Source organism: Paramisgurnus dabryanus, chromosome 2 (genome assembly GCF_030506205.2).
Source record: "Paramisgurnus dabryanus chromosome 2, PD_genome_1.1, whole genome shotgun sequence".
Classification (NCBI taxonomy): Eukaryota; Metazoa; Chordata; class Actinopteri; order Cypriniformes; family Cobitidae; genus Paramisgurnus; species Paramisgurnus dabryanus.
In genome coordinates, this window is record NC_133338.1 from 23,397,836 (window position 1) to 23,415,130 (window position 17,295).

Below are 17,295 nucleotides of genomic sequence, written 5' to 3' on the forward strand. Positions count from 1 at the left end.
CGGTCTAGCAATTACCCAGCAAACAAAAGCAATATCAGCAACCAACCAGAATCATACAACAGCCTAGCAACCCCCCATAATACCCTAGTAACTGCCAAGTTACCCCACAGAATGACAGTACAACAGTCTAGCAACCACCCATAATACCATAGCAATTGCCTAGCAACCACACAAAAAGCCAGAGCAACATCCTAGCAACCCTCATATTTCCATAGCAACCACACAGAATACCAGAGCCACAGCCTAGCAATCACCCATAATACCCTAGCAACAGTCTAGCAATCACATGGAAAACCATAGCTATACTCTAGGAACAGCCTAGCAACCGCATATAATGCAACAGAAACATCTTAGCAACCACCAATAATACCATTGCAATGACTTAAAACAGACACAGAATGCAACAGAAACAGCCTAGCAAACACCCATAACACCCTAGCAACTACTTAAATCAGACACAGAATGCAACAGTAACAGCCTAGCAAACACCCATAGTACCCTAGCAACAGTCTAGCAATCACATAGAAAACCATAGCTCTACCCTAGCAACTACTTAAAACCCTAACAAAAGCATAGCAACCAACCAGAATGCAACAGAAACCGCCTAGCAACCACACATAATACCCTAGTAACGAGTTAAAACACACAGTGAAAGCAACAGAAACAACCTAGCAACCACGCATAAGACCCTAGCAACGACTTAAAACATACACAGAATGCAACAAAAACCGCCTAGCAACCACCCATAATACCCTAGCAACGACTTAAAACACACACAGAATGCAACAAAAACAGCCTAGCAACCACAAAGAATGCAACAGAAACAACCTAGCAACCACTTAAAGAACCCAAGTAACCACACAGAATGCAACAGAAACAGCCTAGAAACCACCCATAATACCATAGCAACCACTTAAAACACACACAGAATGCAACAGAAACAGCCTAACAACCACTTAAAGCACCCTAGCAACCACACAGAATGCAACAGAAATCGCCTAGCAACCACCCATGATACCCTAGCAACCACTTAAAACACAGAGAATGCAAGAGAAACTGCCTAGCAACCACCCATAATACCCTAGCAACGACTTAAAACACACAGAGAATGCAAGAGAAACAGCATAGAAACCACCCATAATACCCTAGCAACGACTTACAGTGTGCAACAGAAACAGCCTAGCAACAACTTAAAGAACCCTAGCAACCACACAGAATGCAAGAGAAACAGCCTAGCGACAACCCATAATACCCTAGCAATTACTTAACAGAGACACAGAATGCAACAGAAACAGCCTAGCAACCACACAGAATACAACAGAAACAGCCTAGCAACCACTTAAAGAACCCTAGCAACCACACAGAATGAAAGAGAAAAAGCCTAGCAACCACCCATAATACCCTAGCAACGTCTTAAACACACACAGAATGCAACAGAAACACCCTAGCAACCACCCAGTATACCCTAGTTACAACTTAAAGAACCCTAGCAACAGCCTAGCAACCACACAGAATGCAAGAGAAACAGCCTAGCAACAACCCATAATACCCTAGCAACGACTTAACAGACACAGAATGCAACAGAAACAGCCTAGCAACCACACAAAATACAACAGAAACAGCCTAGCAACCACTTAAAGAACCCTAGCAACCACACAGAATGCAAGAGAAACAGCCTAGCAACAACCCATAATACCCTAGCAACGACCTAACAGACACAGAATGCAACAGAAACACCCTAGCAACCACACAAAATACAACAGAAACAGCCTAGCAACCACTTAAAGAACCCTAGCAACCACACAGAATGCAACAGAAACAGAAACCACCCATAATACCCTAGCAACGATTTAAAATACACACAGAATGCAACAGAAATATCAACAGATTAAGTGAGAAACTTTTATTTTGAAATTTTTCCTCTCGTGCATTTACCGTAATGCCTAATATATGTGCACACAGAAAAAAACGTGAGGGCTAGTTTGACCGTCTTTTTCAAAGTGGAGGGTGGCCTGACCGCAGTTGACCACCGCCCTCTCTGGGCTACATCTCTGACAGAGATACCCTGGCTTTCATGTTGGCCTTGTTTGTTTATGATCGTCAAAATGAGATCAAATCAGCAGTATGTGGTGTCATGATCAAACGATTACTTGTTTTTTTATTCATATTTAGTGTCTTTTGTGTTGTTATTGTTTTGGCGCGAGGTAAAAGTTAATAAAACTATACTTGTATAACGTTACTATTGCTTTCTCATTTATTCTTAACGCAATACGAGCACTCGATTATTATTATTAAACTTTGTTCTTGTCAGTACTATACAAAATGGTTTTTTATAAGTGTCAGAGAGATGTTTTTGCATGCTGCTTATAAATATACCAGTGGCGATATCTCATAACATGTTTTAATAGTCACATCACGATAAAGTAAATGATCAATGTCCACATTTAAAAGCTGCGGTGCTTACCTGCATTTCCACGGTGTTTTCGCGTTCTGATAAAAGATATAGCTCCAGAAAAAAACGAGTGTTTATATTCCTCTTTCCAAGTGTTAATCGTCCACACGATGTGACAAGACATTTCTCCCATTAACTTTAACGTAACATCCAAGAGCGCTGATCTTTGACAGAATAATTACTTCCGATTGGGGATTCACAGACTGATTTATGAGCTAGTAAACTAATGAGACACACGGAGAGTGATTCAAAACAGCGCGTCTGTGTTTTTCCATTCAGAGATGAGCCTGCTTAGGACCTCCATTCACTAGGTGGCGGAATGATACGAAAGGTGATGCGGTTACAGTGCCGTTATCAGCACAATATCGCATAGCTCTTAGCCAATCAGATTCGAGAACCAGAAAGAACTGTTGTATTATTTAAGCAATATCGCTCGAGTAGGAGTGTGATATAGCTCTATATCATCACGGCTGTGATTAGGCCAGAGGCACGAGGCCGTAGGCAATCACAGCCGTGATGATATAGAGCTATATCACACGACTCCGAGAGCGATATTGCTTTTATACAACAGTTCGACGGCACACGTTTGAAAAACGAAAACTAAAAAACAACAACGGAGTTTGTTTAAAAGCCTCTTTGTTTGAGAACTACTTCTTCCGCCACGGATTTGAGGGCGGCCAGAATGACAGGTAAAACTTTCGGCTGCTTTGAAGCTCATAACAACTCAATGGACGCCGGAAAAGCCGTTTCTTTATATTACCGTTTCTTGGTCACAAAGTGTAGTTTTAAGATTAGTTTAGTCGAGAATGTATATGTATTATATTTAAATCTGCAGTCGATTAGTAAAGATAGCGCCTGTTTGAACGAGTGCTTACTGAGATTCGGTACGAATGAGAACCAAAGCATGAGCGGACGTGAGTGTTCACTAGCCCGGCTGACCACCGCCCTCTCTGGGCTACATCTCTGACAGAGATACCCTGGCTCTCATGTTGGCCTTGTTTGTTCATGATCGTCAAAATGAGATCAAATCAGCAGTATGTGGTGTCATGATCAAACGATTACTTGTTTTTTTATTCATATTTAGTGTCTTTTGTGTTGTTATTGTTTTGGCGCGAGGTAAAAGTTAATAAAACTATGCTTGTATAACGTTACTATTGCTTTCTCATTTATTCTTAACGCGATACGAGCACTCGATTATTATTATTAAACTTTGTTCTTGTCAGTACTATACAAAATGGTTTTTTATAAGTGTCAGAGAGATGTTTTTGCATGCTGCTTATAAATATACCAGTGGCGATATCTCATAACATGTTTTAATAGTCACATCACGATAAAGTAAATGATCAATGTCCACATTTAAAAGCTGCGGTGCTTACCTGCAGTTCCACGGTGTTTTCGCGTTCTGATAAAAGATATAGCTCCAGATAAAAACGAGTGTTTATATTCCTCTTTCCAAGTGTTAATCGTCCACACGATGTGACAAGACATTTCTCCCATTAACTTTAACGTAACATCCAAGAGCGCTGATATTTGACAGAATAATTACTTCCGATTGGGGATTCACAGACTGATTTATGAGCTAGTAAACTAATGAGACACACGGAGAGTGATTCAAAACAGCGCGTCTGTGTTTTTCCATTCAGAGATGAGCCTGCTTAGGACCTCCATTCACTAGGTGGCGGAATAATACGAAAGGTGATGCGGTTACAGTGCCGTTATCAGCACAATATCGCATAGCTCTTAGCCAATCAGATTCGAGAACCAGAAAGAACTGTTGTATAATCTTATTTAATCGTATATTATTGTAACACGCTTATGACTTGCGAATGTAATACTCAGTTAACTTAAATACACCAGGCGTTTAATGACGGATGCAGCCTGCATATGCGACCTAAGGAGGCTGCAACCTTCTAATTGAGAAACGGCATACACACTCTGCTCATTCACGGATTTACTCACTCGTTTTTTGAATGTCCATCACATTTTGTCCTTCCTCGTTTCTTGTCACAGCGAACGCGAACTTTTTCGACACATCAGATTTAAAATCCGTGTTTCTTTTGCTTCGGCCAAAGAGGCGTCAGAGTAGCACGCATGGGATTATGGGAATTGTAGTTCCCGCGTCCCTCCACTCGCTTTACTTGACCGGAAAAAAACTACACGTGTTGCCCGGAAGACCTTACGTTTTACCGATCATGTGACCACGGTGGTACCGGGAAAATCTTCTACCATCGTGGTCGAACCATTACTTTGGATTAGGGTGTTCCTCAGTCGGCTTCCCGTCCGTTAAAATTGGTAAGAAACAAACAAAAAGACGCTTGAATGAGCTTTTTAAGTTTAACGCGTCGCCTTCAGCCACTGCCTCAGCTGCTCATCATATGCAGCCGGAAGTACGTTGACAAAATGAGCGCAATGGCGCCGCCCTTGTTGTCGTGGAAAATAAGGTGAATAGAACTGAGCGCTCTACCGTCCGTGTCATTAGTAGACCTGCTCCTTACTGCTGATTGGCTACAAGTGCGTTTTGGTATCCAGGTACAAAACTCTTGCACCCCTTCTTTAAGCCAGATATTACAGCATAATTAATAATCAGACTCATATGTGTTTGCTGTTCCCATCAGCTCCTACAGGGGGCGGTGCTGGGCGTGGGCCAGATTTTTGCATGTCAGACTTTAGGGCCATCGCTACTCATCCTGGTCGCTATTCTAATCTTCTCACCTATTTTGACTGTCTACGCCATCTTCGGGTCTGTCATTGGCATTGTGGCAGGTAAATCAGAAGCAAAAATTACAAACAAGTTGGTGCATTTGTGAACTAATTTAAGAGTCGATGAGATCTCTTTAATATCCCAATTCAAGACAGCAATGATATTAAAAAGAGACCAAGCAGATACTTTCCCTATGTCTACTGCTAATAGTCTTTCACCTATGTCTCCAAGGGGTGGTTCCCCAGACAGGGTTTATTCTAGTCCCAGACTAAAATGCTTTAAGCTGCCTTCATTTACAAACATCTTTCAAAGGACGTATCTTAACATATATCATTGTTTTGTCTCAGTTTGCACTTCAGTATTGTTTTGTGTAAGGTTTGTTTGTAAAAACTACTGTTATGTCCTTATATAACCAAGGCCTAGTCCTGGAATAATCGAAAGGCTGTCTGGGAAACATCTCCCTATTTTAAAAAGAGATCTCAACAGTGTGTGTTCAGATTAGCCAAGCTACAAAACTTAATATATTTATTATTTCAACATAATTTCAACATAAACTAAAATTTCTAAACTCGAATAGCTCATCAAAATCTTCCCAGCCTAAATTTTATCGTGTTTTCTTGTCTCCTTTAAGCCAGTTATGATGATGAAGGTCTTTGAACCATTGTAAGGATTGTGAGGAAATTTTGTTTTGTCTTTATGCTAAAAATGTGAAAGTCTGATCATGTGTGGATTCTGCTTAGTAATTCTCCACATTTTGCTGCAGCTTTTGTCTCTCTCTCTCTCTCTCTCTCTCTCTCTCTCTCTCTCTCTCTCTCTCTCTCTCTTCTCTCTCTCTCTCTCTCTCTCTCTCACATCTCACTATCTTTATATACTAACATATGCTCAGACGCACTCTTTCCCCCCTCTCTTCTATTGGATACACATCAATACAAAGACATATGAGTCATAGGTGTTACAGCGAGACTCTGTGTGTGTTGGAGGGGAGTTGTTATAAGATTTCTCCTCTTAATACAGCAACCACCAACAAACACACGTGCGCGCACACACACGCATGCACAAACATACACGTGCCCACCCTATATTTCTTCCATATCTGTAAGATTGGCTTTAGAAAGTCTATTTAGTTAAACAGGCCACAAAACCAGTGGCCCTGTTTGCTCATCGGATAAAGCCAAGGGACCACAGAGAGACATTTAATTTCCCTGAATGTTCCCATTTTGTCAGAATCGCTAATCTCTCTTTCTTTTTCTCTGTGCCTGTCTTACTTATTCAATATCTTCCTGGCACCTGTCTGCACTTGGGCAGAACACAAGGAAAGAGGTGCAGACTGCCGCAGGGCTTGAACTGTAGAAAATATTTAATGAAATGTAAGATAGATCCGAGTAGTAGTGTAAGACACCTCATATATTGTTTAGATTTTCTTATACAGCTAATTGTAATTAAATTGTAGTTAACACAAATGATTTCAAAACGAAATTTTGTCAGATTTAGGGCACTTCTGGTGACAGTATTGTCTCCAAAGTATAAAAGTACACACACACACCCTATAGGACATCCTCAGCCTCTGATCAATACAACTAATCGCTCTTTCTCATCTTCCCATGATCCTTTCATTTATCAATAGTTGACTCACTTCATGCTGGTGTATAGTTTCTCTCATACTAGCTTTATCTACTTAGATGATAAGTGACTGTAACAGTAGAGTGAAATTACATCTGCCTCCTACCAGTCAAAAGCCTAGAGGAGCACAGAGTCTCTTTACTTTAATGTTGTACAATCAAGACTAAGCATGAGAATAGGACTAAGCCTTGTGTAACTAACAAACAAACCTGATTTCAATTATCAATTATTTTCTTTCTCTTTAAATTAAACATATTGTATATGGGAGAACATTCCAAGAACTTGTAGGATAAATGTATAATGTAGGATAGGATTTGATTTCTGAGGGATATTTAACAAACTCATATGCATTTGTTGTGCATTAAATATAGCCTATTCATGGTGGCAGCCTTGTAGTGCTACGTACTGTAGCTAGTGAGTCTAATGATGTGTTTGGGTCTTGTCTAGTTTATTTCAAGGTTTTGTTTTTGACTTAGGTTGCTTTATACTTTTTTTGAGTAAATAACGAGAGTAAGCATACACTGTAAAAATGTTGGGTTGGTTTAACCCATGGTTGGTTAAATATTATATAGCACCAACTGTTGGGTTATAAATAAACCTAGGAGTTTAAACAACCAATCATAGGTTTATTTATATCCCTGTCCAATATTTAATCAAGCATGGGTTAAACCAACCCAATATTTTGGGGTGTGGATTCTAAAATAATGCTGAGTTGTTTCAACAAATGACTGAGTCAAATATGGACATTTTTTAGGTTTATTTAAATGTCCAGCATGGGTTTTTTAGCAGCAGCCATCTAGTAATGAGATTGTGAATTTCAACCAGCGGCTCAGTCCACAGCTCACCCCTCAATTTCTAAACACATTGAGACGCTACGGTAGCTGCTATAAGACAACGTAGGGACAAAACACGCTCTATAGGTCTCATACACACTGCAAACTTTCAGGAGTGACAACCCCATTAAAATGCGGGAGTGAATCCCCTAAATGTTCATTTTATGTCTGTACGGAACAAGACACACTCCCGAAAATGTGATGATTAACCAGCCTGATCTCACGAATTTCCATGTGATAGTCACAGAATTTTTTGCTCATTTTTCCGTGGCATTCTCACGGATCTCCGCATTTTTCCGTGGCCCTGCTATGGACTGTCTTTTTCCGTGGCATTCTCACGGATTGGTTACTCAACTGCTTTGTCCTATTTTCTTACCATTGTCACTTCGGTTTAGGGTAAGATTTACATGATATGACATCCTTACCCAAACCCAACTCTAACCCCAACGCCAGGCGACAATTGTTTAAAGTTTAGAAAATATAAAAGAATAAATTAGAAAAAATAGTATAAACCAATGGTTAAAGTGACATACTAACGCAAACACCAAAACTAACCCTAAACCGGAGCGAAAATGGTTTGAAAAAAGGAAAAAGCAGTTGAGTAACCAATCCGTGAGAATGCCACGCAAAAAGACAGTCCGTAGCAGGGCCACGGAGATCCGTGAGAATGCCACGGAAAAATGAGCAAACAATTCTGTGACTATCCCACAGAACTTTGTGAGATCACACACTTATCACTCACAGCTTTGACCAAAGTAATAACAGCATTGTGTTTTGCAATAAACCTCCGTCTTGGCGTTGTGTAGCGTATTTTACTTTTGTGGGGCTGCTTCACAGCACACGGTCTTGCAGTGTTGCCAGGTCCTTGTCTTTTTTGTACGTAAATACCGTTTTGGTGCTTAACCGTTTATGGCTTTTGGCTCATGAAGCTATCAAGTTTTTGGTGTTAATAAAGTGTGAGGGTGCCGGTCCCAATATTTTGATCTTTGAGGTAAAGCATTTAGATTTATTTCGGTTTATTATTGGATTTTTCTTGTTCGCTGCTTTTAGTGCAAGATCTGGCAACACTAGTCAGCAAACGCTTGTGCCTCTGTCATTTTCTGTACTGCACATACAAAGACTTTTTCCCCTTCTAGGAATTAATTTTTTCAGAAGAGAGACCTGTCATGTCCATGATGCACGTTTAAACACTTGATTAACTAGTTGTTCAGTTCGGTTATGTACACACTGTGCAGAGTTTGTGTAAATTCGGTTGTCACTACCTGCATTTTGCGGGAGTTAATTCAGTTGTCGAATGCAGTTGTCTGTCCCTTAAATTACTGAACTGTGTGTGTACAGAACAGGATTAAGCATTAAAAGGTGAACTGACAACCGAATTAATATGCAGTGTTTACGGGCCCTGTTTGTCCATTACAGTTTTTTTCGATTGCTAAACAACAGTGGGCACAACTGGAGCTACATGTGCAAAACTCTAACTACAGTCTGCAATACCAAAAGTCACCTGAGCTAAACTGTACATATCACCTGCAAAACTCACTTCAAGCAACACAACTCTAAACACATGACTCAAAACAGCTTAGTGCAGCCAAACACTAAACACAACCCTCACTGAGATAACACACACTGTCACTCACAACACACTGAGAGAAAAAACACTAACATCAAACACCAATACACAAAATACTAACTTTTTATCTTTACAGTTTCAACAATTTCAGTGACGTCATACAAAGTAATGTTTTCTTCAAATAATTATTTATTTATTGATTGATTTATCACATGATTTATTGAAATTTTTAGAACAGAACAATTCTTTAAGGTAAATTAAAATTAGCAGTTTGCTTCAATAGTTTGTAGTAATTTATGGAATTACAGTAATGAGAAAAAAAGGTAGAAATTAAAAGTACATACTGTAATTCAAACAAATAAATGAGGGGCTAATCCTGCCTCTCTCTAGCATCAGGCCACTACCTGCCACCCTGCCCCCTCACTCGAACTGATTTTGCCAAGTGGTTGATGTCCTCAGGGCAACATTATGTTAACCCTGGAACAACATTTCAATCAACCAATCAGATTTCAGAAAAAAAGATTATAGTTTGTTTTACGTAAATTTAAGCTTACAACCAAGATTAGCTGTTTCTGGACCATTGTTTTTTACTTATCATGTCCCTCTGATTTTAGGGTTTGGTTATGGTTAGGGTTGGGGTTTGGGGTAGGTTGGGGTATGTTGCCCTGAGGACATCAACCACTTAGCAAAATCAGGAGAGCCCTTCTGCTTCCACAAACCCGTCATTTCCTAAATTTGTCTTTCTGAGCTATACCTATCATAATTTATATATATATATATATATATATATATAAATGAAATTGGAATTTATATTTATATGAAATTGCAATCAGCAGTGTTTGAAAGGCACAAGACTGAAATCAATTGTGTTTTGAATGTGTGGTTCACAGTTTTGACAGCAGTGTGTTAGCATTTGAACAAAGTGCTGTAAAATCACAGTGTTGTGCAGGTTGTGGTTAAAGTCATGGGATAAGTGTGTAGAGTTTTGAAAACTGTGTTCAAGCAATGAAAAATGAACTAGAGTTTGGTCCACATGAACTGCTGCTGTGCAGACTGTAGTTAGAGTTTTGCACATGTGACTCCAGTTGTGCCCACTGGCGTTTAGCAATCGAAAAAAACTGTAAGTCATTACTGTAGAAACAAGACTGTCCTCCAAAAATAACAGCCTCATAGGTAGTTTGTGCAAGCACATTATTACGGTTTAAACAAGTTACCATCCTCTTTAATCCATTTTAACTCCAATGTACTAAATGTACAAACCTTGAGTTGGCATTGAAGTATGATGTGTTTATATATGTCATAAACCTTTAGGCAGTAGACTTACAATGTCTCAGCACTTAGCATTGAATACAGCAAAATGAATTAAGTCTCTAAAAATAACTTAGATGCTTAATTTCATAATGTCATTTTCTTTCAAGTTTCCAGAAGAAATCTGCTTAAAGGCTCTTAAAAGGCATCTGCATAAATTTATCTTCTGATAAGAGGTGCTGAGAGTGCTGAGGCTAAGATTTGCCTTGCAGATTTGCATTGCTGTAAATCCTTAACGTAACTGCAATTTAATTTATGGAATTTACAGTTTTTTTCGATTGCTAAACAACAGTGAGGACAACTGGAGCTACATGTGCAAAACTCTAACTACAGTCTGCAATACCAGAAGTCACCTGAGCTAAACTGTACATATCACCTGCAAAACTCACTTCAAGCAACACAACTCTAAACACATGACTCAAAACAGCTTAGTGCAGCCAAACACTAAACACAACCCTCACTGAGATAACACACACTGTCACTCACAACACACTGAGAGGAAAAACACTAACATCAAACACCAATACACAAAATACTAACTTTTTATCTTTACAGTTTCAACAATTTCAGTGACGTCATACAAAGTAATGTTTTCTTCAAATAATTATTTATTTATTGATTGATTTATCACATGATTTATTGAAATTTTTAGAACAGAACAATTCTTTAAGGTAAATGAAAATTAGCAGTTTGCTTCAATAGTTTGTAGTAATTTATGGAATTACAGTAATGAGAAAAAAAGGTAGAAATTAAAAGTACATACTGTAATTCAAACAAATAAATGAGGGGCTAATCCTGCCTCTCTCTAGCATCAGGCCACTACCTGCCACCCTGCCCCCTCACTCAAACTGATTTTGCCAAGTGGTTGATGTCCTCAGGGCAACATTATGTTAACCCTGGAACAACATTTCAATCAACCAATCAGATTTCAGAAAAAAGATTATAGTTTGTTTTACGTAAATTTAAGCTTACAACCAAGATTAGCTGTTTCTGGACCATTGTTTTTTACTTATCATGTCCCTCTGATTTTAGGGTTTGGTTATGGTTAGGGTTGGGGTTTGGGGTAGGTTGGGGTATGTTGCCCTGAGGACATCAACCACTTAGCAAAATCAGGAGAGCCCTTCTGCTTCCACAAACCCGTCATTTCCTAAATTTGTCTTTCTGAGCTATACCTATCATAATTTATATATATATATATATATAAATGAAATTGGAATTTATATTTATATGAAATTGCAATCAGCAGTGTTTGAAAGGCACAAGACTGAAATCAATTGTGTTTTGAATGTGTGGTTCACAGTTTTGACAGCAGTGTGTTAGCATTTGAACAAAGTGCTGTAAATCCACAGTGTTGTGCAGGTTGTGATTAAAGTCATGGAATAAGTGTGTAAAGTTTTGAAAACTGTGTTCAAGCAATGAAAAATGAACTAGAGTTTGGTCCACATGAACTGCTGCTGTGCAGACTGTAGTTAGAGTTTTGCACATGTGACTCCAGTTGTGCCCACTGTCGTTTAGCAATCGAAAAAAACTGTAACTTATATATAGAAATCGTTTATGTAAGAGGGATGTAAAGAAGATATATCTTTGTGCTTCGGTTGACAGATTAGATAAATAAGGTGTTCTTGAACTTTCATCTTATGTACTAATACTACTGTTGATGTATTGTTTGTAGTTTATAGTAATAAGTTCTGAAAAAGGTGCGATAGTAGTAGATGTGGTGTTGTTTACTTGCGTGCACAGAGATGAATCTGCAATCAAATCTAGGGACCCCTAAACTTGTTAGTCATTGAATGTGGATCACTGATTAAATCTGTGTTGTTTAGCAGATTGTGTATGACTCATAGAGTAAACTCACTGCAGTTGGCAGTTGGCACTGATTCATAACCAAATTGTTTTAAAGACAAATCATGATCCTGTATACACACACACATATGCACAAATAAAAACCTGTAACCATGGCAATATTATCAGTGGGAAGGAAATCCAATGGAAATCGGAACAGAAATCCATTTTGTTTGACAGATGTTAAAAGTAGGTTATAGAATTGCATAGATAACATTTCAATATGCTTATATAACATCATAGAGACTCAGACATCCATAGGAATATTGTTTGCCTTATGATTCACAACATTTGGTAATTATGGAAATTGTGACTCTCTCTCTCTCTCTCTCTCTCTCTCTCTCTCTCTCTCTCTCTCTCTCTCTCTCTCTCTCTCTCTCTCTCTCTCTCTCTCTCTCTCTCTCTCTCTCTGTCTCTGTGTGTGTGTGTGTGTGCGCGTGTGCGTGTGTATGTGCATGGATAAGTCAACAGGAGGCACAAAAATCTGTTCGTGTAACAATGAGCAGAATATTCTGCAAATTTAAGTAACATTTGGGCTTGCTATACATCTCCTGTCCTTTTACGACCGAAGTGTCTTGAAATACGCAGCTTGGTTTGATGCATTGATGTAATTTGAAACAGGAAATGAAGGCAGAACATATTAAATGTCCCCTCCCTCTTTTGAATAGGCAACGTTTAGTTTATCTCATAGCCTGGAATCTAATGAGAAGCTTACATTTAGAATAATGTCATAAAATTTGTTGATTTATACTGGCATAAGTAAGAGATGTTTCGAATGCTTTTATCATTTGTGCGAATTTTGTCAGTGTTTTGTACCACACTAGTTTATAGATATCCTAAACAACATACAAACAATCCTTATTTCTCCCCAAAACAGCACAAATAATGCAAAAGGCTGTGATCAACTATTTATTGAATGAAGGGAGAAGGCTACCAGGAAAGTAGAGGGAAACAGAGAGAACAGTAAGACGTAATATAATAAACTACACCTCTTGGGAAAGGCAGGCGGAGGTCTGAAGGCTTAGTCAGGACAGATAGATTAGCCAACTATATTCTTTAATGACAAGACTGCCACCTCCAGGTCACAATTACAACTACAACCAAAAGTGAAGGTTTTCAGGCAACCCCCCAGATCTCGATCCCATACAGAACCTGTGGTCAATCCTCAAAAGGCCAGTGGACAAGCAGAAGCCCTATACCTCTGACAATGACTGTAGGCCAACAATTGACGTCAAGCACTAAAGTTATAATTGCCAACAGGGGCGCCGCTAGCAATTTTGGGCCCTATGAAAAAAAAGGGGGTCGGGCCCCCACCATACCTATTTCGCACCAAACATACAATCCAACCTACTGTAGCTATTCAAAATATTTGTCTGTAATTTAATAATACAGAACTATTTATTTTGCTATTGTTTTGACCACAGTTATCAGTATTTATAGATACCTAAAATGTCTGCAGCTAAGATATTTTATAGTGCAATGTAAATTTAATTATTTAATTATTTAATACAGTACATTCATCGAATATTCAGAGAAAATGCAACATTCTTAAAGATTAAAGATAAATGTGACCATGCCTGTGAAAACCCAGCTGAAGTATTTCTTTGTGATTTACTGTTTTCCACATAAAATCATCCTATATAATGTAAAGAACATTTTGTGAAAATATAAAATTGATATCTTTAATATTGACTGAGTAATGTCATGTCAGCGATTGAAATCATAGTGAAATTAATGCTTGAAATTAAACTGTGATGCTTTTTATTTCACAATAAGATTTGAGACTTTAGTCTGATTTTCACAGGCAGTCTCAGTGACATACTGTATACTTGAGCTGTTACACACACGACATTGAGGGGACGAACTAAGTGTGTGATGAGATCGTAACAAGGCGTAGTGAGCTTGAACCTGCTTACATCACGAGGCATTTTTTGGACCCAACATCCAATACAAAAATTCAACTGCAGTAGCCACCGTTTAACCTGAAGAGGGCAGCACTCAGACGTTTTTACACCAGTATTGAACTTTATATCCAAATGTCAAAAAACTTACTAAAATCAATGAACAGCACTAATAAAACCCCATTCTTACAGATCATTAACTAAAAAAAGTTGGTTTAGGGTTTAGTTACTCTTTAAGAAAACAGCTATACTGTTATTAAATGATTCTTCAGACTGTTTTTTAATCAACGGGGCTCTAAAATGAAATGAATGACAACTATAGCAGATTACGACATAGATTTCCATTGATTTCTTAAACCTGTTGCAAGTTGAGAAGCTTTATAACATAACTGGACTAGTTTAGCCTTAGTTGCATTTCAGTTTTATCACAACTGAACCAACTCGATTCACGACTGCATAAAAATACTTCCTTGGCATATTGCGTTACAAAACTAGTGTGTAACTGATCGCATTTCTAGTTTATGTTACGGGCTACGTTAATTAAACAGCTTATAAGGGCTGACTTCGCGTTAGAATCATAACACAAAACAGAGAACGTAAATCCCCTTGTGTTTTTTTAAACTGAGGTGAACAGAGCGAAGACTTATTACAGTGGAAAGAAAACTACATTGTATTGATCCAGCGTCACATTGTGTAAACTGCATTTATAGCAAGGAAGTGCACATATGCAGATATCATAGCAAATAGCAGTAAATACACACACCTTGCTCTCTTGTGAAGTTCACTCCGCACTGTGAGACCGTGGATTGAAGACGGCGCTAAAACGCAAAGTAAAGACGGGGCGGAGCTAAGAGGGCTCAGCTTAATGAGGGGGTTGCGTGTGCGGCACAGTCCTTGGCTGGGGCCCTCAAAAGGTCATGGGCCCTTAGAATCGTCCTAACTTTCCCCCCCTTACGGCGCCCCTGATTACCAATATAAGCCTTTAAAACTTATGATATTCTTATCATTGTTTTCCAGTATACCATAGAAACGTGGAAAAATAATCTACAAATACTGAAGCAGCAAACTTTGCAAAACACAAAATTGATGCCACTGCCAATACTTTTGGCCATGACAGTATGTGCAAAATTTAAAGTCACAATGAAATTAAAATGAAAAACTAATTTGTGTTGGAATATTGTGGTATTTTTTACAGTTGATGTGCGTCTGAAAGCTTGGGCAGCTGACTTGTTGCCTTGCTGCCTCATAAGGCAATGACTCCGGAGGCATGAAGGCAGCTCCGAGAAACACATTCAGACAGCTTTCATAGGCAGCGTAATGGAATTCTGTTTGAAATATAAACATACCGAGTGCCTTTGTGATAACTAATTGCATATTTGAAAACTACAATACTCATTTCGCGTATAAAAAGTGAAAATATAACTTCATTTACACTAAATTTGTGCAATGGCAACTGGGTGGAGTCCGGAAAAAGTCTTGACGTATCTCTGTTGCCCCCTATAGGGCTGTCTGTGTCAGTGCAGCAGGGATTTTTATACTCTGGCCTTGCTGGATTTAATGGTGCTCTGGGTTGCATGACCGTGGGGGCGAATTTCATCTTTAACTGGCGAACACACCTCTTATCCATTGCAAGCGGTGAGTAATGCACAAACAAAACCCTTTGTTGTATTCTTTCATTTACTACAACTAAAACATTTCTTCTCTCTTCAGCATTTCTTTCATCCTACTCAGATATTGCTTTGGGCAACCTGCTGGGATTTGTGAGTACACATTTCTCTGTATACAGTCACTAGGCTATATATAAGACAGGGGGCTTTAAAAAAGTTCTAAAGGCATCAAGATGTCTTAAAGGGGATATTTCACAAGACTTTTTTAACATGTAAAATGAATAAAATGAGTACATATGTGAAGTTTTAGCTCAAAATATCATATAGATAATTTATTATGGCATGTTAAAATTGCCACTTTGTTGGTGTGAGGAAAAATGTGCCATTTTGGGTGTGTCCTTTAAAATGCAAATGAGCTGATCTCTGCACTAAATGGCAGTGTCGTGGTTGTATAGTGCAGATTAAGGGGCGGTATTATCCCCTTTTGACATCACAAAGGGAGCCAAATTTCAATGACCTATTTTTTTACATGCTTGCAGAGAATGGTTTACCAATACTAAGTTACTGGGTTGATCTTATTCACATTTTTTTAGGTTGATAGAAGCACTGGGGACCCAATTATAGCACTTAAACATGGAAAAAGTCAGATTTTCATGATATGTCCACTTTTAATCATTTAAATAATGAATTAATGAACATTAAAATAAGCTTAAACAACTAAAAATGAAAATGTTTTCAAGGTTTGTTTATTTATGTAACAAATACATCTTTATGTTTTATGCCAAGCTGTATATTTTTTATATTTTATTATTCAAATATTTTATTGGGTAGAAACTTTAAGTTTGAGGGGGGTGACTGTAATTTGTGACACTGCCTGTAAAATTATACAGTACACTTATTGATTTCACATTGATTTAATCAATCTTTGGCATGGCCTTTACTCAGTATGTAATTAAATGCTGTTTTTACAGAATGTTCTTTACATTTTGTAGAATTAATTTATGTAAAACAGTATATCACAAAAAAATATTTTAACTTGGTTTTCTTCTTCTGCGGACAGTAAAGTCACAATTTTTGACGTCAATGCATTGCATATTTCCCTTTTACCTGTGCAGGTGGGTCTCCCAGCGAGCAGTTGGCCTGCAACCCTGACAGGCACTTTGATGCTACTACTGACAGGGAAAAACCTCAGAGAATACAGAATCCCTATTGAACAAGTAACCTCACCAGAAATGAACTTACACTCATGTTTACAATGGTCTGAGGCCAACACGGATGTTGCTGATGAAAGGACAGGACACGAATCCAACATGTATTGAGATCATTAAAAATATTTTACATACATTTCCAAAAACTATGCAATATTTGCGTGACATGAGACAGGTGCTTATTTTTAGATAATGCACACATTAAAAATCAATTAATTTGATTTTACCAAATATATGCTTATGGGCATGGTATACA

The 17,295-nt window shown here is 38.3% G+C and overlaps 1 protein-coding gene across 2 annotated transcripts in view; it reads left to right on the forward strand.

The window, feature by feature from the left end:
- The window catches only part of LOC135730768 (urea transporter 2), a 37,100-nt gene extending 19,915 nt beyond the window's left edge, over window positions 1-17,185 (forward strand). For both annotated transcript variants that reach the window (XM_065248683.1, XM_065248684.2), the window contains 4 exons: window positions 5,068-5,215; window positions 15,728-15,859; window positions 15,935-15,984; window positions 16,947-17,185. In XM_065248683.1, the coding sequence (XP_065104755.1) occupies window positions 5,068-5,215; window positions 15,728-15,859; window positions 15,935-15,984; window positions 16,947-17,150 (534 nt within the window). In that variant the 3' untranslated portion in view covers window positions 17,151-17,185. The remainder of the gene's footprint in view (window positions 1-5,067; window positions 5,216-15,727; window positions 15,860-15,934; window positions 15,985-16,946) is intronic.
- Window positions 17,186-17,295: the final 110 nt, after the last annotated feature.